This window comes from Brassica oleracea, chromosome C8, assembly GCF_000695525.1.
Source record: "Brassica oleracea var. oleracea cultivar TO1000 chromosome C8, BOL, whole genome shotgun sequence".
In the NCBI taxonomy this organism is placed as follows: domain Eukaryota; kingdom Viridiplantae; phylum Streptophyta; class Magnoliopsida; order Brassicales; family Brassicaceae; genus Brassica; species Brassica oleracea.
In genome coordinates this window covers 40,259,673-40,281,943 of record NC_027755.1, presented here as the reverse complement: position 1 = coordinate 40,281,943, position 22,271 = coordinate 40,259,673, and the positions used below count along the sequence as shown (strand labels likewise).

The window sequence follows — 22,271 nt, the reverse complement described above, 5'->3', positions numbered from 1 at the left end:
CAATCTCTTTATATCCTATGTCATAATATAATAATAATGGTGTAAGAATACTGTAGAGAAGAGAAGAAAAGACAGTCTTGCATAAAACTCGGCGTCCAATACGATGTCTAAATATAAACTTATGGTCTCATCAACTGATACGTGTGCTCTTTCATGCTTTTCACTAACTTTTTAATTTGTCAACGGCTCGTACCATACACTTTCAAAAAAAGTTCAAATTGTTTGAGTTTTCTTTTCATAGATGTTGTACAGATTTTACTAAAGTAATCATCACGAAAATTACTGTAAAGTTATCTTTGAAATTTTTTTACACGAGTGAGCATAAACCAAATTGCGTTACCGAAGTCAGAACATAAACCTAACAAACGCAAAATTTCTTTTGAAATATTCTACCAAAGCCCTGTTCGTTTGGGTAACGCTGCGATCAAGACCAGCGACTGCATTTTCTTCATAGTTTTCTGCTTTATTGGGGTCAAGTGAACTTTTTTTTGGGGTCAAAATCTACCAAGTGTACATATTAGGCTAATTTACTAATGAACATAAACATAAACACAAATGTAAGTTTGCGCTTGAAGCTATACTGCGATCATAAATTAATTAATATTTTTGATAATCAAAGATAGAGTTCGACCTACTCACATTCGACGATGTCCAATCAGATTAATGCAGCTTATGACTAAACTAACCGAAAACTAACCAGATTAATGCAGTTTACGATTAAAGTAACATTTACACCCAACAAAAACAACTAACCTATAACAATAAAATTAAACAAGGGGTTTGAAAGTTCATGGAACACCACCTTTATCATGACTTTTAATGCAAAGACGTGAAACCCACGTAATCACGAACCACCCTCCTACCAAAACTACCACAACAGCCAAAAAAAAAACAAATCGAGTTGGAACGGTTGAGAATGAGATTGAAGTCAAGTTTCATTAAATTGAAACTAAAGATTTCAAAATCACGCAACCGGTTCATCTCCTTCTTCAAGGCTAAACTTCGCAATGTCAATACCACACAATCTTCTTCTTTTACGACTTTGATGTCTCGTCTTTGTTTCCTCAGTACTAACAAGGAGCAGGGGAGGAGCCAGATCACACCCAGGAGCTCCTCATGTAACCAAAAAACCCTTTGTAACTATATTTCAATTATTTGATCTTAGTATTCATTTTATAGTGCCATTGATGCAGCTAGTGTGGTCGATGATCAAAACCTTCTGCTCTCAAGAAAGATGTTTTCGTTGGCTATGACGCAAAGAAACAATCCAGCGAGGACGATTAAAAGAGAGGAAGATGCTGTCAAAGAGGCTTGCAGAAGGTTTGAGGACTATATGATCCATGTGATCGTTGGGGAAGGGAAGTTTGATGACTTGATGGACATGGAGGAGGTTAACTATTATTGGAATAATCTTAACGATCCTATCTTCATTGACCTTGTGACTAGGTTCTATGGAGAGCTCTGCACAGACTTGTTTCCAAGCGACAATGACGCTTGAACATGATCAAAATGGGGTTTTATCTATCTTTATTATTTGGTTTTACAGCAAGTGAGAGGTGGGAATAACGTTCTTGCAACGAAATGAGGGAAGCTTGAGTTCACTATACAAATTACAAACTATTTGTCAATTAATGGATGGCATGTTTTTCACACGACTGCAATATTTTGTTCCATATTGTTTTCCCCCAAACTTTTATTTCAAATCATATACATAGATGCTTAACCTACCAAGGATGGGCTCTGAACATAGACCGATGACACATTGTCTTGGCTTCATATTTTAAAGAGTTGTTATATATTCCATTCGTTTCATAATACTTGATGTTTTGTCTTATTACACAGATTAAGAAAGTTATATTTAAAAAAAAAGTATTTTTAAAGATGTAATTTTTAGGTCATTTAACCAATTATAAAAAAAATTGTAAAATTTAATTGGTTAAACAATTTTCAATAAAGTTAAAATTAACTTTAAAATTTCATGTAAATTGAAACAAAATATTTCTTCTAAAACATCATCTGTATTGAAATGAAGAGAGTATAAGATTGCATGGCCCCAAATTATCATTTTTTAGTTAAAAATATTCTAAAAATGTTTATATTCCCATAAATCTCAAATTCATGCATAGCCCGTCATTGTTGAGATTTCATTAAAAAAATTTACAATCTCAAAGTTTATTCGCATTCAAAACTATATACTATACAATAAAATATGACCGCAAAGAATTCAAAACTTTATCTAAATCCTATCTAATAAAGTAAGAACAAAAAAGTCTCCCTTGTCTTTTCATTTCTCTTATACTTGAGCTAATGTCCCAGTTCCTCATAGAGTGTCCAATGTCTCAACAAGATCGTTCTAGTGCTTCTACGACCAACCTCCTTCCTGTGGTCATGAACGGTGACTATTACGGCGGATCATCGGCTGCAGTTCCCTTCAAATGGGAATCTCAGCCCGGAACTCCGAGACAACGACATTCTCCGGTCTCACCTCCACTCACACCTCCTCCTTCCTACTTCTACGCTTCTCCTTCCTCTACAAAACCTGTAAACCCTAGAAAACCCAACACTCACCTCGGTTCCGTGTTCAACAAGAATCGTGGCGCCCCATCTTCTCCAGCTGCTTCATCTTCGTCATCCTCGTCTACAACATCTTCTGTGCCATCTTCTCCGCTGAGAACACATGATTTGTACGGAAGGAACAGCCCTAGATCACTGTGGTCCGGATCTAAACATTATCGTGCTAAATCTTCCGGATGTTAGACCATGATTAACCCGGAGTTCTTACATTGGGTTCTTAACGGAATTTAAGAAACTGTTTCTTAACTTTTAACTAAAAAAGCTAAGAACCGGTTCTTAAAGTTCTTATTTAAAAACCGGTTCTTAGTTTTTTTTAGTTAAAAGTTAAGAAACAGTTTATTAACTTCCGCTAAGAACTCCATCCTAAGAATCTCGGGTTAATCATGTTCTTACGCTTCCATCATTAAGGTGTTTCTAAGAGATGTCAAATGATTCTTATTTACTCTTTTTGTAATCTTGGAAATAATTTGTGATGCTACTTTTCCTGGATTCATTTCATCTCCATGAATCAATATTAATTGGATCAGAAGTCAAAACCATATGCTTATATATATCAAACTCTGATTCTAAATTAATCACACGATGAAGATGAAAGTGATATTATTTAGGATCAGATCTACACATGTTCAGTATTGCTTCACTTTTGAGCAGTCATGTGAGACCATACTAAATAAATAATAAATTTCACATATGGTCTAATCTTGTATTGTATTTTATTTTATCCAATCATTTTGTTGATTATTACTCTCTCTTATGGGTTCTTTGCGGGAAGCACCTGTCACGTGACACCACATGTGCTTTAAGTCTGCTATTCCACACATTGGCTGATTCCAAGCTGAGTTTCTTTTCTAGTGTGAAAATAAGGCACTGAGATTCATAAAAGTTTTTGAGTTTTTCATTAGAGTTTTTGCGCTACGGCATAAATTAGGGCACTAATTGGTTGCTTTCTTTCCTAGCTTCCTACATAGTGAAAGCCTAGTTTGAGGGAACCATACATAGTTCACATCTTTGTTTACAAATTTTCAAATCATTCCAATCAGATCAAGTTTTGGTTCTGATACAACTTTTTCACAGGGTTTGCTAAACTTTAAAATTCAAAAATCATTTTTCCACTCTAAATTATATTCAAAATCATTTTATATCTCTAATATTCTAGTTTAATATTTGATGACCCCAACAAATATATTTTCTGCCTCTGCCACTGGTTTTCTCTTTCTCTGCCTGAGTAATGCCACGGATTGGATCAGCGAGTTTGATAGTCTACTCCTAGCAATATCATGAACTACTGAGATTAGATGGGATGGTCTCGTAAACTTCAGTCTCATCGAACTCACCTATTCCTGATGAGAATATGTCATTCACTGTATTCTTGAATAGTTTCTCTCTCAGAATCACACCGATCAGTTTCGCTGGAAAGTTGAAGAATTACTGGTTTGTGATGGTTTTTGGTTTGAGAAGGGGTTAGTAGGTTGAAGGATCTAGGAACTTTAAACTAGAATGTGTAATGAGTTAGAAGAGTGGTTAGGACCTCAAGGAAAATTAAAACCACAGAAATTAGAATGGTTGGAGATCATGGGTTATTAACATTAACCAACCACAGAATAGTCGGAATCCATAAATAGAAACAACAAAGTGTGGGCTTCATCTCTCTCTCTGTCTCTCTCTTAGTTTCTCACACTTCCCTTTCCTCTTTGATCTTTTGACCTAGAAAGCAACATTAATAAAAGATTCTCAGCTTAGTTTCCTCTGTTTTAGTAGCTGCCTTTGGCGTGCACAATAAAGATTGTAGCAATGTCAAGGCTAGACCTGGCCGAGGTCAACTCGACGCAGAGAGGCAAAGTTCATGGCCCCTTCTTCTTCGAAAATCTTGTGTGCCAAACAAACCATATGTTAACGTCGAAGGGAGTTTTCTTGGGCAGTGACCCTCTCAAATACTCTATGCCACTTCTCTTGCTTCAAATGGCCGCCATTATTATCACCTCAAGAATTCTCTTTCGCCTCCTCAAGCCCTTGAAGCAAGGCATGATCTCTGCCCAAGTCTTGGTAACATATTCCATAAATAACTTGTCTATCCATTGTGGAGCCTGAAGCTCTTACTCTCCCAGTTTCACAAAGATGAATGTTTTGAAAAAAAAAATTGTTTCACAAAGATAGATTTTATAGAGTTTTATGCATATTAATTAGTTAAAAATAAATTATTAATTTCACGAAGTTTTGATTAAAACTATTGTTTAAAATTATTGGGAATTGTTTTTATACATGAATCAAGATATTTATTGTTATACATTAATTATTTTTTAATACGTGTGAAAAGTCTAAAAATAAAAGATGGGATATCTTTTTATTTAATACTGTAAAATGTTTACTTGTAGGCTGGTATAATCCTAGGACCATCTCTCTTAGGCCAAAACAGAAGTTACATGGAGATGTTCCTTCCCATAAGCGGCAAACTCACTTTACAAACGGTCTCAAACGTTGGTTTCTTCATGCATCTCTTCTTACTCGGCCTTAGAATCGACGCTAGCATTCTACGTAAAGCAGGTTCCAAAGCCTTGCTCATCGGTATAGCCTCCTACGCCTTCCCTTTCTCCCTGGGCAACCTCACCGTCCTCTTCTTGAAAAACACTTACAAGCTTCCACCAGACGTTGCTCACTGCATCACCACAACGATCTCCCTCGGTGCAATGACCTCGTTCCCAGTTACCACAACCGTCTTAGCTGAACTCAACATCTTGAACTCTGATCTCGGAAGATTAGCCACAAACTGCTCCATTGTCTGTGAGGCATTTAGCTGGGTGGTGGCGCTTGTTTTCAGAATGTTCTTAAGGGACGGGACACTCGCCAGTGTTTGGTCTTTCTTTTGGGTCTCGGCTCTTCTCCTCTCTATCTTCTTCATCTGCAGACCGTTGATCATCTGGTTAACGGAGAGAAGAAGCGTCTCGATTGATAAAACTGATGATATCCCGTTCTTCCCGGTCATAGCGGTGTTGCTGATAATAAGTTTGGTCTCTGAAGTCTCGGCGTGCATGCGGCGTTTGGAGCGTTCTGGCTCGGTGTATCGCTCCCTGATGGACCTCCTTTGGGGACAGGGCTCACGACCAAGCTGGAGATGTTTGCGTCAAGTCTTATGCTCTCGTGCTTCATCGCTATTAGTGGTTTGCAGACTAACTTCTTTGTGATTGAACAGAGCCATGTGAAGATCATTGAAGCTGTGATCCTTATTACCTATACATGCAAGTTTGTAGGAACTGCAGCTGCTTCCGTACAGATCGGAGACTCACTTTCTTTGGCGCTGTTGATGTGTTGCCAAGGAGTTATTGAGATCTACACTTCTGTCATGTGGAAAGACGAAAAGGTATTATTAACCCTCCCGATTTGAACTTAACCGAACCGAGTCCAGCCGAACCAAAATTTTTGGGTTTTGGTTCGGTTTAGTTCAGAAAGTTTATGAAAATACTTTGTTTTCGGTTAGGTTTGGTTTTGGGTGAATTTGATTTTCAGAAATGTTAAAAATAAAATTAAAAACAGTTAACCAAAATAACCAAATCTAATTAAAAATTACCGAAAATAATTGAATTTGACGAAAACTATCCATTTTCTAAAAAATTAAGATTAAATCTAACCAAACAAAAAAAATGGTTCTTCCGGTAAAATTTTAAAAACCAAAATCTAAACCGAACCAATTTTTTGGTTGAATTCAGTGCGTGGCCGAACAGAATTAACCAAAACCGAAAATACCCTACCCGAATAAACCAGAAAAACCGAGGGGCTAGGTATAATTATAAAACCTATATTGTCTCTAAACATAAGATCGGTCCATATATACATTTTCACCATATTATTGTTTGCAGGTTCTAAACACAGAATGCTTCAACCTCATTATCATCACGCTCTTATTCGTAACGGGCATCTCGCGGTTCCTTGTTGTCTGTCTCTACGACCCGTCGAAACGCTACAGAAGCAAGAGCAAACGAACCATCCTCAACACGAGACAACGAAACCTACAGTTCCGTCTGCTCCTATGCGTTTACAACGTAGATAACGTACCTTCGATGGTTAACCTTCTAGAAGTTGCTTACCCTAGTCGCTTCAGCCCTATCTCCGTCTTCACGCTGCACCTCGTCGAGCTCAAAGGCCGAGCCCACGCGGTGCTCATGCCGCATCACCTCATGAACAAACTCGACCCCAACACGGCTCAGTCAACGCAAATAGTCAACGGGTTCCAACTTTTCGAGCAGCAGCACCAAGGAACCCTAATGGCTCAGCATTTCACAGCTGCGGCTCCCTTCTCTAGCATCAACGACGACATTTGCACTCTCGCACTCGACAAGAAAGCTGCTCTCATCGTCATCCCGTTCCATAAACAGTACGCGATAGACGGAAACGTCGACCACGTGAACTCTGCCATACGTAGTATAAACCTTAACGTGTTGGACAAGGCACCTTGCTCGGTCGGAATATTCATCGACCGAGGAGAAACAGAAGGGAGACGCTCTGTCCTCATGAGCCACACGTGGCGAAACGTAGCTGTGATATTCATCGAAGGCCGAGACGACGCTGAAGCCCTAGCCTTCTGCATGAGAATCGCTGAGCACCCGGAAGTGAGCGTCACGATGATTCACTTCTTACACAAGAGCTCTCTCTACCTCAACCAACAAGCAGGTGAAGAAAACGAATACTCAGAGGCTCATCTTATAAACGACTTCAAGAACTTCTCACTCAACAAGCCCAAAATACATTATAGAGAAGAGATCGTGAGAGATGGCGTGCAGACCACGCAAGTGATTAGTGCACTAGGGGATACATACGATATGGTGGTTGTGGGACGTGACCATGACCTAGATTCGTCTGTGTTGAACGGGCTTACGGACTGGAGTGATTGTCCTGAGCTAGGTGTGATCGGAGACATGTTTGCGTCTTCGGATTTTCATTTCTCGGTTCTTGTGGTTCATCAGCAAGAAGGAGAGGCTCTTGGGATGGACGATAGTTATAAATTACCAGATTCGCCTCCTAGGATTGTGGATCCGAGAGTACACCCACGTTTCTCTGTCGAAGAAGGGTTTACTTCCATTGATCTTCATAATAACCGTTAATTAGTCTTTTTTCTCCTATTTTGTTAATATTTCATTTTTTTTTTTTTTTTTTTTTTTTTTTTTTTTTTTTTTTTTTTTTTTTGTTTAACCTGGGGTATCCCGAGCTTATGGAAGGGCCCAGACTAATCCCCAAGGGAAGGTGCAGCCCACGGATAGACACTCTCTCCGGGTATGCAAATGGGCCCTAAAGCATGGACCCATATCCGTGTGGGGGTGTCCAGAGACATCATGAGGTAATATTTCATTTTTAAGGGTAGAAATAAAAAGTGTAGTTTTTGTGTTTGTTATAAAACTACAGATCGTTAAGTAAGCAAACACAATTTTTTCAAATGGTCAGTTGTTTTCATTTAAAATTGATAGAAAATATATCTCACAAAGTTATTTGGGGAGATGAAGTGGGGATCTCAAAGTTGTTCTGTGGATAGAACCAGACGGACGTGGCATGCTTCCATGCAAGAGAGTAGCATCAGATATATAATTGGGATACCGAGTGGGTCATTATATATAATGTAATGACGCTACATCATTCTTTGTTAAATTGCAAGAATTACATAAAGTTTTAGCGGTGGATACAAGATTGCATCAGTACGTGTATGTCTATTACGAAAATTAACATGAGAAAACCCTCAACTTAATACAAAGGAAAGTTTAGTTGAATAAAAGATGATAGAAATTGATTGTTGATTTACCATGACATAAACCAACAAGCATTAATGACTGAGGTGTATCGAGAATATGGGATGTTTGGACCAAGATAAGTAAACTATGCATAGTTTTTTTTGTTTTGTTTGACAAAGTGCTTTTAATAATCTATGCATAGTTGCACATTATACATTGATAGATCATATTTTAGACCATAGAGAGATAGAATATAAGAAAAATAAACGAGTGATAAAAAATGAAATGTCTTAGAATGGGGCATAGAAGAGGGAAACCATGTGAAGGTAGCTGATGAAGATGGGCTCGCCAGCTTTCATTTCTCTTTTTTTTCTTTCTGGTTGTTTTACTTTAATTAATAATAAATTCTTGAATCTGATATTTTATTGCAAGAAATTCATTTTTTATAGATATCTTAACTTGTACTTGGAGCCATCTCCAACCTTTTTGTTCCAGTAAAGAACTTCAGATTCAAATTATGATATACATGCTTTATTTGTGATTTAATGTTTTTTTTTTTGATAAAAATTTGTGATTTAATGTTTAAGACTATTGTATCTGCTATAACTATATGTGAGTCGTTGGTAGCTTCAAAATGAAAAACAAAGCTATACACACGACAAATTTCATGGTACACGAGATGAGAAGATAAATATCATTTGTTTTCTAATGCATAATCATTGATATACTTTCTTGTCCGTGTATGGTTTACATTACAAGTTGTTTTTCTTTTATTTATGTTATTGGATGTTTCATTCAAAAAAGAAAGAAAGAAAGAAAGATGTTAATAGAATTATTTGGAACAAATGGTTTTCTTCCAAGTTCAAAGGCCATTCGATTGGTCCACCCACATGTGAAAACCTGCGCACTAACTATCATTATTAATTATTACTTAGCTACCTAACTTAAGTATAATTAAGTCTAATCATTCAATGTGATATTTTCTGTTAAACGCACATTTCATCATAGTCATTAATCATTTCATTGATGCTTTCTCCAGTCTTTAATTCGATCGAATACACTTTCGGATAAATCATTGAATATACAGTTATAACAAGGCTGGTTCATCGATTCATTTTGGCCATAGACCAAAGTCGATTTTGTGTATGTTTCTAAGATAGATTAATGGTTGAAATATAATCACACAGTGGCTTGAAATTACAACATCATTTTAAAACAGACTGTATCCACATAATATAATTTCGTGAGATTTTTTCCCCAAACAAAACAAAAGAGAATATAAAAATGATCTCTAGGAAAATAAAATCCGGCTTCCGGACAAAAAACACCATTAGCTAGAAGAAAAAGAAAAGTGAAGAGGAATTAATTAAGATCCTCAGAGATGCTGTCAAGGTGAGGCTGCCACGTGGAAACTGACGCGGATCTGCTATGTCGCCGGCGATGACGGTGTTCTTTACTAGTCGACGTCGACGACACAACTTCTTCTAAGTACTTCTCAGTACACAACTTCACAGATTGATCATCATCTTTAGGGGCGTCAACGCTAGGGCTGTTGTTGAGAGTCTTACTCTGACGATGACTATCTTTTCTCCTCCTTTTCTTCTCCGGCAAAGAAGAATCAGGAATAAGAAAATAGATACTTCCTCGCTTGAGCTCAGATTCAGGGGACAAGATCAAGATCTTACGGACAACTCCTTGAGAACATGGTATGCTTAGGACATGGTTTGGGTTTGCTTGGAGAATCTCTCCGGCGGTTATTGACCGTGTGATCTCCTGAACGTGGCCGTTTAGATGAACGATCCTGATCAAGTCTAGTGCTCCACATGGAAGCACACAAGCTATACAACACCTTAAGCTGTTTCCCATCTCTCTCCTACTTCTTTATTTTTCTTTTAGGTGTTTATGTATTGATTGATAATCTGATTTATAGGAAAGAGCAAGCTGGAGAGGACGAGGTTATATAGGAGCCAACACTTCACCTAACAACAAAGCGGACTTGATCATACGTATAGTAAATGACTGAATTGTCCTTTTGTCATCTCGTTATTAACTAAACCCACTCTCATAACATGTCCTTTCTCACTATCCTAGTCCTTGAAAAAATAAGATAAATTTAGAAGATTAAATTGACTATAACATGTAATCTAATGATTTGTATTATTATTATAAATACCTATCATTTATATATAGCTCAGTAACTATCATTTCAATTAGTATATATTTAGCATTACAGACATGTGATTTTTGTACTGGTAATCTAAATAATTAATCAATGGTTCTCCAAATGTCTATATAGATTGAGCAAAGATATTTCTGAAGCTATGCGACAAACTTTGAATGGATTTTTTTCTTGTATTCTTTCTCGAATAATACCAAATCTTGAAACTAGGAGCATGTTGGGATTATAAAGACTTCTCGTAACTAATAATGTGAAACAATGACCAAAGACTTGGAAACTGGAAAGGATTATCTATTTAAATCAAATGGTAGAGTACACTACATATAGTTAAGTAGGATTTGATATCAATGTTGGAAGTAACAATACATTAGTTTTACTTAGTTAACTTTATCCTTGTTACTATTAAAACTACATACTCTCGTTGTCTGTGCTCAAGCTTTTTCACTTTTGGAGAAATATATTAAGAATGCGTACAATCTATTCAAGATTTCATACCGTGTGTAGTTCCATTTCTATCAATAGTTGAATCCCATACATATATGTATACTTTATTGTTTTCACATGCAATCATCGGTTGAAAAAATTGAACATTAAACAAATAGATACAATTTTTTTTACTTCTGAAATAAAAACAGTTGTCTTGAAGGACAAACCAATAGTACAGTGCAGGCATCATCATGAATATTTTTTCTTTTCAATGTTATTCGTTTAAGTTATTATTCAAATGATTAAATCTTAATTGCATTGTTAAATATAGGAATCATTTAAGTATGCTCATTTATAGTAGTATACAATTTGAGCTACTTAATTTATTCTGTTGTTTTACAGATTTCTTTTAATGACTATGGTCACACTAATTAAATTCAAAACCGTACGTTGATATGTACTTAACTAAGATATCTGCAACTAGCGGGGGCTTAAGTACTATACATAGTACAGTTGAAGACACGTTGGTGTCGGAGATCAGTGAGCAATTAAGCTTACTTGATTAAGCAAGAGAGGGGACAAGAGTAATCCGCAGGACCACATCAATGTGTAGTTGAATAATTTGACATTTGAATACAAGATGATTAATGGTAAACTTATTAAGAGCCTGTAAACCAAAACTGATGTATTTACTGGTTTAGAAAAAGGGAGCTCAGTCTCTAAACTCTAATTTAAGATCCTAATGTGAAATAATCAGATTCTAACAATGTGGACATGCCTAAAAGTTTAGTATTATTGTCAGTGCATGTAGATATTACGTAGAGATGGTATAAAATTTCGATGTCTTGACAGTTTCTAAAGTTCTATTTAAGTGCATTTTGTCGCTCTTTCTATAGTAAATATTTGAAATTTTCCAAAATTTCACATGGTCTGGTTTGTTGCATGCAATGCATGCTTCTGTTTACATCAACGTCAAAAGTCTCTTTTGCTCATTTTAATCAGGTTTAATCTTCCAAAAAATCATATAAGAAACAAAACAACTGAAATTCTGAAACATTTTTGTTTGTCAACTCTGAAAATTTTAATTCCAGGCTTATTAGTGAAATTTTTTTATTAGAAAGTTATTTTTAGCCAATTCACCTAAACCTAGACGATGAGTTGGTCACATTTCGTCTTAAATCTGCATCTTCAGAAGAGGACGTGGGCACATATCTCGATCAAGAACGTAATAAGAGCATGTATTAAATAAAATGTAAGAAATCTTGTGGCAGAAAATAAATCATGAAAACGAATTAACGACATATAAGAGATGAAGCTTCGTCGTACGGAGGTATTGGGCACCGACGACGTACGATTGGCGCGGAAAATATCATTATTTCAGGAGTATTAACTCCTTAATTAATTTTTTTTACAACACTCCTTAATTAATTAGTCTAGTCAGAGAGTGGCGAACTTAGTGAAAGTACGGATGATATTCTCGGTGTGTGTGCGCCACAATGTGTTAAAAACGGAATAATCTATCTTATGGATCTTTAAAAGGGTTTAACGGGATCATAATTAAAGAACGTGAGCCATACCTGTCTTGTTCTACAATTTCACTACTTCCACGCTGGAACATTAACCACTTAATAAAAAAAACGAAAAGAATCCAAAGAATATGCAAATGTAATTATTTGGAGAACGTATAGCTGGTTTTTGGTCAAAATGGTCAATTCAATCAAAGGCTCCATTAACAAAGTTCTAATTCTACATTTTCTTCTTCTAATTCGACTTTTTAAATGTAATTATGACAACCCACCTCCATTGCGGTAAATGACTTAGATTCTACCTTCTTCATTTTTTTGGGATGAACCATATAAGTAAATCCTTAGTTAGTTCGAAAGTATAAAACGTTGCACGTATAACGTTAGACAGCTCTAATGGGAGTTGTATAGAGAATCTAAGAATAAAAAGAAAAGAAAAAATTAAAAGAAATTAAGGAAAGAAATAGAAAAAGGTCTAAATCTTCCTATTCTTAAGAACTACTTTTACATGTCATTATCTAAATGCATCTTTTTCTATATGTAATTTAATTTAAATCAAAACTTAATTATTTAATTTAAATACTATTATTTTGTTTTTAAGAACCCTTGTTTTACATACCGAGGTTGCTCTTATATATGTGGTATGGGTGACATCTTCGCAAACAAAGTTTCATATTTGTTTTTTAAACTTAAAAATATATGGGTGAAAGTCTAACTAATCTCCAAAAAAAACGGTATTGGCGACCAGTTCCATTTCAGATTGTTCTAATAAAATCTAAGACATGCATGACCCTATTTTTACCTGGATATGGATAAAGATTAGCAATGGCCCAGGATGAAGCTCAACTAGGACTTGAGTCACTTGTACTAAAGGTCCACAGTTCGAGTACGCTTGATAATTTGGGCGGGGATTTAGTAACCAGTCCTTGTCTCCGACAGTCCGACCCTATGAGGATTAGTTGGAAGTTAGGCTTGGATAACCTTCCGGTCTACAAAAAACATATATAAAGAATAGCAGCTTAATTCTATACAAATTCAAATATAATTTCGTGCCTTCAATTTTTCCTCTTACCATTGCGTTACCATTGCTTAGTTAAGTTTCGTATTGTTTAATAAGAGAGGGAAGAAGGAAGACAACAATATTACATTATCAACAGAAAATGCTAATAGTATTCTCCTAAAGCCGAGGAAGATTTGAATTTAGCCACTCTTTGTCCTTATTGTTGTAACCAATGGAAAGCATTATTATATAATATGGTATGTAAGTGGTATTTTAGGGGGGACGTACCTGATCGAGTAAAGACAAACCAATGGACTAATTTAAAAGTCTTAGTATAGATTTTGGAGATATCTCCAGCCTATAACACACGTTTGGTTAGATTTACCCTAGTGTGGAATATCTTATTTGTTTTTCTATTGGACTGATTTGCGTAATCTTAATTGATCTCCCCCGCTGCACGTACTTCTATTCCAGACTAGTTTTCGTGTTAGAACTTCGGAGAATCCAATTCTTTAAGAGATATTCTACCAAGATATCAGTATTTAACAACCACATACACTGTATATACAAATATGTGCATGATCTCGTTAGTTTCCATGTACGTATATTTTAACATTCCAGAGGATTTGTGCATGCATTTTTTATTTGTATAGGCTTATGATTGACCATAATCTCCATACCTATCTACTATATAAATCTTTGTTAGTATTTTCTTTGATTGAATGTAGATGCAAGCCTTTAATAAAATTATACTGGAGTGATCATGAGAGTTTAGGTTGTAGAGAATTAATTACTTTCATAAAAAAATAGCTTACATACATTTATATAGTGTGTAGAATTATAATACAATACAAGTCTAACTTTTATTCCTACCATAATATATACTACAAATCTTTTTAGCATCTACTTCTCAGATTGAGAAATCAACCCTCAGCTAGCTGACGTGTCTAGAACACACCACTCTTTATGGGTTTTATATGAAGCCCATTTTAATTTCATTAACCCGTGGATGTAAAACCGTCTAGGGGAGGTTTGAGCAAAACGTCAATATTACTACGGCAGATGACATATGTGAGACTCTTTCCAGTGGTCCTATAAAGAAACAAGAAGATCCCAAAAGAGAGAAACAAAATTATAAAAATGTTGATCCATGAAATTATATTCATGATCACAACAACTATACAAATATTGACATGTTATGCAAATGCCATCAACAACGCATCAATGTTCTCGGCGATTCTTGTTTTCGGAGACTCTACAATCGACACCGGAAACAACAACTACATTAACACAATCATCCGAGCTAACTTTCCTCCTTACGGCTGCAACTTCCCCGGCCATCACGCGACCGGAAGATTCTCAAACGGTAGACTCATCCCTGACTTCATCGCATCACTTATGGGAATCAAAGACACCGTTCCTCCTTTCCTCGACCCGCATTTGTCGGATTCCGACATTCTCACCGGAGTTTGCTTTGCCTCGGCCGGTTCAGGTTACGACAACTACACAGATCTCGCTACTTTAAGTCTATCCGTAGACAAACAGGCAGACATGTTCAGAAGTTACATGGCAAGGTTGAGCAGGATCGTTGGGGACGAGAAAGCGGCTAAGATAGTCAGTGAGGCTCTGGTGATTGTAAGCTCGGGAACTAACGATTTTGATATAAATCTATACGACACTCCTTCTCCTCGTATTAAGCTCGGTGTTGAAGGATATCAAGATTTCATTCTGTCGGGTGTACACAACTTCGTTCAAGTAAACAACACATCCTTACAAATACTTATGCATTGGTTTTCGTCTTTTAAATAATTAATATGCTTCAATGCATATGGTTCACGATTATAAAAAATTTATTTGTTTTTAACATATGTATATGGATTTGGACTCCAATATATTTTGAATATTTTTTTGGTGGGGGGGGATGGTCTAAATGTTAAGATTTATATTATGCTTTTCAAATTTTGGTCTGAATATATTTTTATGTTGTATGTTCTTAGAATATTAAGTGTGTTATGTGGATATAGGAACTATATGACATTGGCTGCCGGAAAATAATGGTACTGGGACTACCACCGATTGGATGTTTACCGGTACAGATGACGTTTGCTAGGCAAAAACAGAACGAGAGACGATGCATCGACAAACAAAACTCAGATTCACAAGAGTATAACCAGAAGCTAAAGAAGTCCCTGACGGATATTCAATCCAATCTCACTGGTGGTGTCATCTTCTACGCCGATATCTACGGAACAATATTGGACATGGCTACTAATCCCCAAAGTTACGGTAACGTACCGCTCTCTTTCATCCCATGCACATTACGTTTCGCAATAAATCAAGCTCTCCTTGCGTTTTGATCAATTCCACCTTTTTCTAAATTAAATTCATGGAAATGTACATAGAAGTTTGAATTTACATATTGTGGATATACCATGCATTTTTCTCCCGACAAATTATATATTGTGGATATATATAGTCCACGTAAACAAAATAATATATATTTAGTCAGTTCATACTTCATAGGGTAAAAAAAAGATTTTTTTTTTTTAAAGATTTGGTTTCCAAGCATACCAACACATATATATCTGCTTAAACCGGTCTAGGTGGCTTGGCTGGATATAGAGCTCATTTGCATTTGCTAATTTACGTATTATACTTGTTGGCTATCCAACAATTAAAACATTACTATATATAATTTTTTTTTTTGGTTAATAATATATGTATTTGCTAAAAAAAATATATGTATTTGTTGGTTTAAACATGATGATAATAGCACAAATCACTATGATACATATTATTTTTCATTATATCTATTTTTATGTTGACGTCATTTCATATAATTAACTCGAAAGATTAATCTTACAATAACTAAGGTGAATTTATAATCCAGTGTGCTCGCATTACAGGTTATGAGTCTACAGTTTGTTATATAGCCATATACCATGCATTTTTTCGTGGTCTGAATCCATTTTTTCGAAAGGGACAGGAATAAAGGAGACAACGAGAGGATGCTGCGGAACAGGAGAGCTGGAGCTATCATACTTGTGCAATCCTTTAACTCGGACTTGTCCCGACGCTAACGACTACCTTTTCTGGGACGACATTCATCCTACCCAACTTGCTTACCTCGTCGTCAGTCTCAGTCTTGTTGATCAAATCCTTCACGTACTCCAATAACCTAAAATTTTCATTTGATGTATAATCTGTATACATGAGGTTAATCCTCATGTCCCTCCTTTGCCTAAGCAATGGACTGACAAGTATTTTATTGGTCCTCTAGTTCATCACATGTATGAGATTGATTCTAAGCTTTGATGTATATTGTCACTCTTTAATTCTCGGTCAACTGCTTAACCCAAAAATTAATGTAGCTAATTTGATGTATATTTGCACTTGGTCCAAAAGAAATTCTACCAAGTATTCGCCTATTCGGAGCCTTTGTTATAAACGTTTGGGCTTTTATGAAATTTTATAATTAGTATTTAGGCTTTGAACAAGGCCCACACAAAGAATGAGACGGGCCTTATCGGTTATTGTCATCTGTTTCGCACCGAGCATATCGAGATGCGTGTCATCAACAGATATTATTAAGAGAAGAGGACGACGACGACGATACAACAGAGGTTGCTTCTCTTTGCAATCATGGCGTCGATTTCGACGAGCAAGCTTCTTCTTCTCCTAATCTGCTACGTTTCTCTGATCTTCTTCGTATCATCATCGTCATCATCATCTGACCTGCCATCTTCTCCGAAAGTGTCGCTGGGTCTGTACTACGAGTCTCTATGTCCGTACTGTTCTTCCTTCATCGTTAACCACCTCACGAAGCTCTTCGAAGACGATCTCATATCAATCGTCGATCTCCATCTATCTCCGTGGGGTAACACCAAGCTCCGCTCCGATAATGTCACTGCCGTTTGCCAGGTCTTCTCACACCTTTCCGATGTATCCGATTTGATTAAATTGAAGCTTCAATTTGTATTGTGGTGTTGTTTGAATCTGAGATCTCGTTTCGTCATCATGCATATGATTGTAGCGATTACATTAAACATTGTCGATAATTTGATTAAATTTATATAAGATGTTGTTTGTATCTAAGATCTCGTTTCGTTATCATGCATGCTTGTAGCGAGATTACGTTAAACATTGTTGCTAATTTGTTGCAGCACGGTGCGTTTGAATGCCTTTTGGATACAGTTGAAGCTTGTGCGATTGATGCGTGGCCTAAATTGGTAAGTAGGATGATGAGATTTGATTGTGATCTTTTTGTTTGGTGAGGCGTAGTTAGTGTGAGATCGTTACATTTTTTTTTTTTGTAGAGCGATCATTTCCCGTTTATCCACTGTGTTGAGAGTTTGGTGACTGAGCACAAGTACGACAAGTGGGAGACTTGTTATCAGAAGCTCAATCTCAACTCTAAACCTGTTAGTGATTGCCTCAGCAGTGGACATGGAGACAAGGTACTTAGTGTCCTTCTCTTTATGTACTATGTTCTTGTTCGGAAGCGGAAGCCTCCGTTGCATTCCTCACTAATCGTTTCCATTTGCTGCAGCTTGAGTTGAAGTATGCTGCAGAAACGAGTGCACTTCAGCCGCCTCATCAATACGTTCCCTGGGTAGTGGTTGATGGTCAGCCGCTTTATGAGGTTCGTTTGGAATAGGATCCCTTTTTAGATTCTACTGAGTTCTTACTTAGACTATTTTACGCTCTCTTACTCTCTGTTTATGAATGATGTCTCTATATTAACTTGTTAGTCATTCATACTTATGACTGATTTGGAATTCGGTTATGCAACACTTTGGATTTAGTGTATTTTAGAGAGTTGGGTCGTCTTCAAATGTAAATTAGGAAATGTTTTATAGGGTTATCATAGATTAGCGTGGAGAAAATTAATTGACTTACCATTTTTTTTTGGGGTCAAATGTATGTTGCGATTACCAAATGTGGAATCTTATTGTTCTTGTGAACTGTAGTTAGCAGACGAGAAGTGAAGTGTCTTCATGAGGGTCATGATCAATAGAAAATGGATGTGATCAATGGGAACATAAAGTTTTTGTGTGTGTGTGCGCTTGATATTTCTTGGCTCTGAACTTACCTCAGTTTTTTTCTGTGTGTTCATTGCAGGATTATGAGAACTTCATAAGCTACATCTGCAAAGCTTACAAAGGTGCTAAAAAGCCTGACGCGTGTGCCAAATACTCATCCAGCCACTTCATTCGAAGTGCTAAAGTGAATCGCTTCCCTCTGGTTTGCCGGAAGGGTGTCAACAGGATGTGGGATTTGTTGGAACGTGTCAAAACCTCTTTGTTGTCGTACACAGGCCTTCTATAAAACACCTTCTCTTTCTTTTGTGATATGTAACATGATAACTCTCAAAATCTATATAGATTCTGAGATATGATGAATATGTATTAATTATTATCTATATATCACAAAGTGTATGGTTGTTGGGTTGTGTAAGAGACCGGTTAATAATGTCGAAGTGAATTGTTCGTTGTTTATTGCTTCTGCCTGGCGCCTGATGATTGGTCCATTAATGTTTAGTCTAGGATCAAAATGAAGTTTAATTGATGTACCTAATTGGGTTACAAAACTTACAGATATTATTCGTAAATAATCATATAATAAACCAATATGGCTTGGCTGCTGGCTCGTCCTTATCAAAGCCCATGTGGTGATTAGCAACGAAACAAATCTAGATAATGATTTCGAGGACCACTCTAAGCCATCTTTAACAATATCTTCTTTTTTTTTTTTTGAATATATGTACATAGAAAGGTGAAGCCGACATTGTACATAGAAAGGACCACAAGCTAACGGTGAGGGAACTACACGGTCTTACAATAGGCCAACCAAAAATTACGTTCATATTACTAACTTATTAGGTCAGGGAAAAACCCCTACTTCGAGTACATCACTATTGTCTACTTATACATGGTCTACGACTACGAACACGTGTGGAAATACATGTATTCGGACACAGTAAACACGATGCCTAATGTCCATCGGAAATCGTGATAGTCAATATTGTCTCACGAGTCACGATCTTGTTCTGTTTGTGTGACTTTTACCATCTTTCCACGTACACGTGCGTGTGTACGTATCTTAAACACACATACGTACATCTGCTATTCATGCATGAGACTATATATATACAATATAAAATGTTAACCTATATGTTATTACAAACATAGATTTAACTACGTATATGTGCACACAAAAAACAAGATATATCATATTTCATATACGAAGTTACTTTGCTTATTATATGTACACAATCTTGATAGGACTAGTGTTTGATATTATTTTTGTAAAAATACGGAGTGGTTTATTTAAATGCATATATATACTAATGTATATGACTGATTGATTCGTACCTAATTGTTCTTCCTCTTAGCTGATCTCTGAACATTTCAACATCACACTGAATTTAAATTCCATGATGGTTATCATCAAGAGAAAGAGCTCCATAATTAATATAGAAAAGTTACATACAATATATATATATATATGAAATGAAAACCTCGTTAATTAGTCCTTCAAAATGTGTGTGGAATTCATAAGAATTAAAAAATTCAAGAACGTAATTCATCAATCAACTGAACTAGAACAAAAATATTTTCAATAGTTAACTCAAGAAGGTGATGGGAGTTCCAGACATATATAATGTATTTAATATATCATGACAATAATAATATCTTAATTAAGGAGGTACAGCCTCGGCCACATACGACGGATCACCGATGTTACAACCATCTCCTTCATTTTGTCTCGACGAAGCAACGTCAACTCTCACGGTGGTAACAGTTGTTGGCCGTTTCCGTTTCTTTTTCTCGTAGGGTCTCCCACGGGCCTTGGCTTGACTTTCTCTGACTTCCCTCAAGTAAAGCCTAACCGCACGTGCCGCGAACGGGTTCGACTCGGGCCGTCCACCGTTCTCTTCGTAGGCTGCTCTCAACCGTCCGATCAGGGCATCGAGAGACCCCCAGGCTTGCTTGAGAGGACAAGCGCAAGGAGACGGAGGTTGCTGATGGCCAAAGTAAGGACATGCCGCCACGTGGACTTTGGTCTTACCGAACTGATCTAAGTACTTGAGGAACTCGATGGCATGTGCTCCGCTACACCGTGACAAGGCAAGAGGCGGCTTGTGGTTCTTGAGGTACTGCAAGAACGTGGTCCAGTCACGTCGTTTCTGCGACTCGTACCTGCTAGGCGTCGCAGGCGGTGAGGAGGGGGTTACGTTGGACGGACCCGGATCGCCTTCGCTGACAGGCCCCGGTCGTTGTGAACCTGAATCCATCAAAAGTAGGGCTTTGTCTTGTTTTCTTTGAGAGAGTTTAATTGATTTAGCGTTGGTTTTGACGATATAGTGAATCAAGATTTTAGTGATTAGTGTTTTAAAAGAGAGAGAAATTGAGAGAAAGAGTGTGAAGTTTTGTTTAGGTTTGGGGTTTTATTTATTTAATTTTCAAGACAATAATAAGAGAGGAAAACAAGGGGTTCTGGGTTGAATAGTGTGAATTGTGAAAGAAGAATGAAGAAAGAAACTAAATCACGTGGTCATGGCCCTACTCACAGGCCACTTGACACGTTTTACTATTCTACGTAGGTCAAGGGTGGCCCTATGCTTAAATCTTTTAACATGTTAATTATATTTATACGACTATTATTAGGGGAATTTATTAAGTTATTAAATTTTAAGCCAATTGTAGTAATTTAAAATTACTGGTTTATATCTATTTAGTTGCGTGTTTGTTCTTGTCTTTCCAAAAATGAATTTGCATGGTATAAAATATAGTATTTATCAGCCTTTTATGACGAGATATATATAGCCAATATATGCACAACACATGGAAAGGAACAAAAGTACTATTTTGTGTTAACCATTCTCAAATCCGAATGACCACAACCTGGACTAGAGTTTTGTTGATATGTGCAAAGCCTTAGATTTTCAAATTTTGTTATTAGTCTGTTTCTTCTCTCAAAAAATATCATCAATAAATAATCTGTTATAACCAAGTGGTGATCGATCTATATCAGGCTCAAACCGTCCGGCCCATCAGCTATCCATCCGGCCCATTCGTTAATGACTTAGGCGAATGAGAGTTTACATTTATCTATACTTGATGTTTATCTTTTTCCATATGTATTTAGGATAAGTATTATTTCATATTCCTATTAGAAATAGAATTTCTCTTTCTCTTATGACGGTCTAAATAAGACAGTCTAATACTTGTATAAATATAGACCTCTGGTCATGAGTAATAATAAGCTTACACAGCATCTCTTTTATAACACGTTATCAGCACGATAGACTCTAACCCTAAGCCCCCACGAAATTCCTTAAACTCAGTCGAATATCACAAAACCCTAATTCCGACGGAACTTCAAAGAGATTGTTCTCCCAAACCGTGTGGACCTAGACGACGAGCAATATATCAAATTGAAGCTATCGCCGAGACGAATCAGACGCTGCAAACCGCTTGTCGATCCGATCACTGACGCACCGTCACGCTCTGCTACAGTACGCATCACCGATTTGCTTTGGAACCCTAATCGTTTTCCTAACCCAAATCCGAGCTCTCTCTCTCTCTCTTGAAGTTAGCTCTTTCTAGACGTGATCAAGTAAACCAGGCGTTCTCCTTCTTCCCTGTTCGTGATCCGACCAAGCAAGCAGCCCGTCCGCGACCCGACTCGAAGAACGATCAGCTCGCGGACTCCTTCTCTCTTTGGTGGTCCAAATCTACACTCCATAAGTTTCTAGAGGTAAAACTTGAAACTTAAAAGAACCTACACTGAATTTGGTTGATTGATAAAGATCTGAACCATTAAAATTTGAAGAACCCTAATCTAGGATAATA

At 36.7% G+C, this 22,271-nt stretch overlaps 7 protein-coding genes across 10 annotated transcripts; 5 read left to right on the top strand and 2 right to left on the bottom strand.

Annotated features, from left to right (window-relative positions):
• The first annotated feature begins 869 nt into the window (after positions 1-869).
• Positions 870-1,589, top strand: LOC106311212 (transcription repressor OFP17). The gene is made up of 2 exons (XM_013748428.1): positions 870-1,118; positions 1,194-1,589. Exons 1-2 carry the CDS (start codon positions 917-919, stop codon positions 1,496-1,498), a joined length of 507 nt encoding a protein of 168 aa, XP_013603882.1. The 5' UTR covers positions 870-916; the 3' UTR covers positions 1,499-1,589.
• A 718-nt stretch (positions 1,590-2,307) lies between these two features.
• LOC106309393 lies at positions 2,308-2,757 on the top strand. Its single transcript, XM_013746420.1, has one exon. The coding sequence runs from the start codon at positions 2,308-2,310 to the stop codon at positions 2,755-2,757; it is 450 nt and encodes a 149-aa protein (XP_013601874.1).
• A 1,608-nt stretch (positions 2,758-4,365) lies between these two features.
• On the top strand, positions 4,366-7,667 carry LOC106311383 (cation/H(+) antiporter 14). Its single transcript, XM_013748573.1, is given in 4 exon segments — positions 4,366-4,617; positions 4,947-5,586; positions 5,589-5,929; positions 6,426-7,667. Coding segments are annotated over 4 exon segments (2,475 nt in total).
• Positions 7,668-9,442: 1,775 nt separating this feature from the next.
• Positions 9,443-10,249, bottom strand: LOC106310333. Its single transcript, XM_013747565.1, has one exon. It carries the CDS (start codon positions 10,149-10,151, stop codon positions 9,648-9,650), a length of 504 nt encoding a protein of 167 aa, XP_013603019.1. The 5' UTR covers positions 10,152-10,249; the 3' UTR covers positions 9,443-9,647.
• A 4,119-nt stretch (positions 10,250-14,368) lies between these two features.
• Positions 14,369-16,627, top strand: LOC106310859 (GDSL esterase/lipase At1g06990). 4 transcript variants are annotated; one of them, XM_013748090.1, is made up of 3 exons: positions 14,369-15,168; positions 15,438-15,693; positions 16,400-16,627. In XM_013748090.1, exons 1-3 carry the CDS (start codon positions 14,554-14,556, stop codon positions 16,588-16,590), a joined length of 1,062 nt encoding a protein of 353 aa, XP_013603544.1. In that variant the 5' UTR covers positions 14,369-14,553; the 3' UTR covers positions 16,591-16,627. The 4 variants fall into 4 exon arrangements, with proteins under 4 accessions (XP_013603544.1, XP_013603543.1, XP_013603540.1 ...); XM_013748089.1 differs by having other exon boundaries at positions 16,394-16,627; XM_013748086.1 differs by having other exon boundaries at positions 14,370-15,168; positions 15,438-15,699; positions 16,394-16,627.
• A 355-nt stretch (positions 16,628-16,982) lies between these two features.
• On the top strand, positions 16,983-18,913 carry LOC106307749 (gamma-interferon-inducible lysosomal thiol reductase-like). The gene is made up of 5 exons (XM_013744792.1): positions 16,983-17,334; positions 17,577-17,642; positions 17,730-17,870; positions 17,963-18,055; positions 18,535-18,913. The coding sequence occupies exons 1-5, from the start codon at positions 17,056-17,058 to the stop codon at positions 18,739-18,741; spliced, it is 786 nt and encodes a 261-aa protein (XP_013600246.1). The 5' UTR covers positions 16,983-17,055; the 3' UTR covers positions 18,742-18,913.
• Positions 18,914-19,974: 1,061 nt separating this feature from the next.
• On the bottom strand, positions 19,975-20,924 carry LOC106309728 (protein LIGHT-DEPENDENT SHORT HYPOCOTYLS 6-like). The gene has a single exon (XM_013746833.1). The coding sequence runs from the start codon at positions 20,708-20,710 to the stop codon at positions 20,114-20,116; it is 597 nt and encodes a 198-aa protein (XP_013602287.1). The 5' UTR covers positions 20,711-20,924; the 3' UTR covers positions 19,975-20,113.
• Between the last annotated feature and the right edge of the window lie 1,347 nt (positions 20,925-22,271).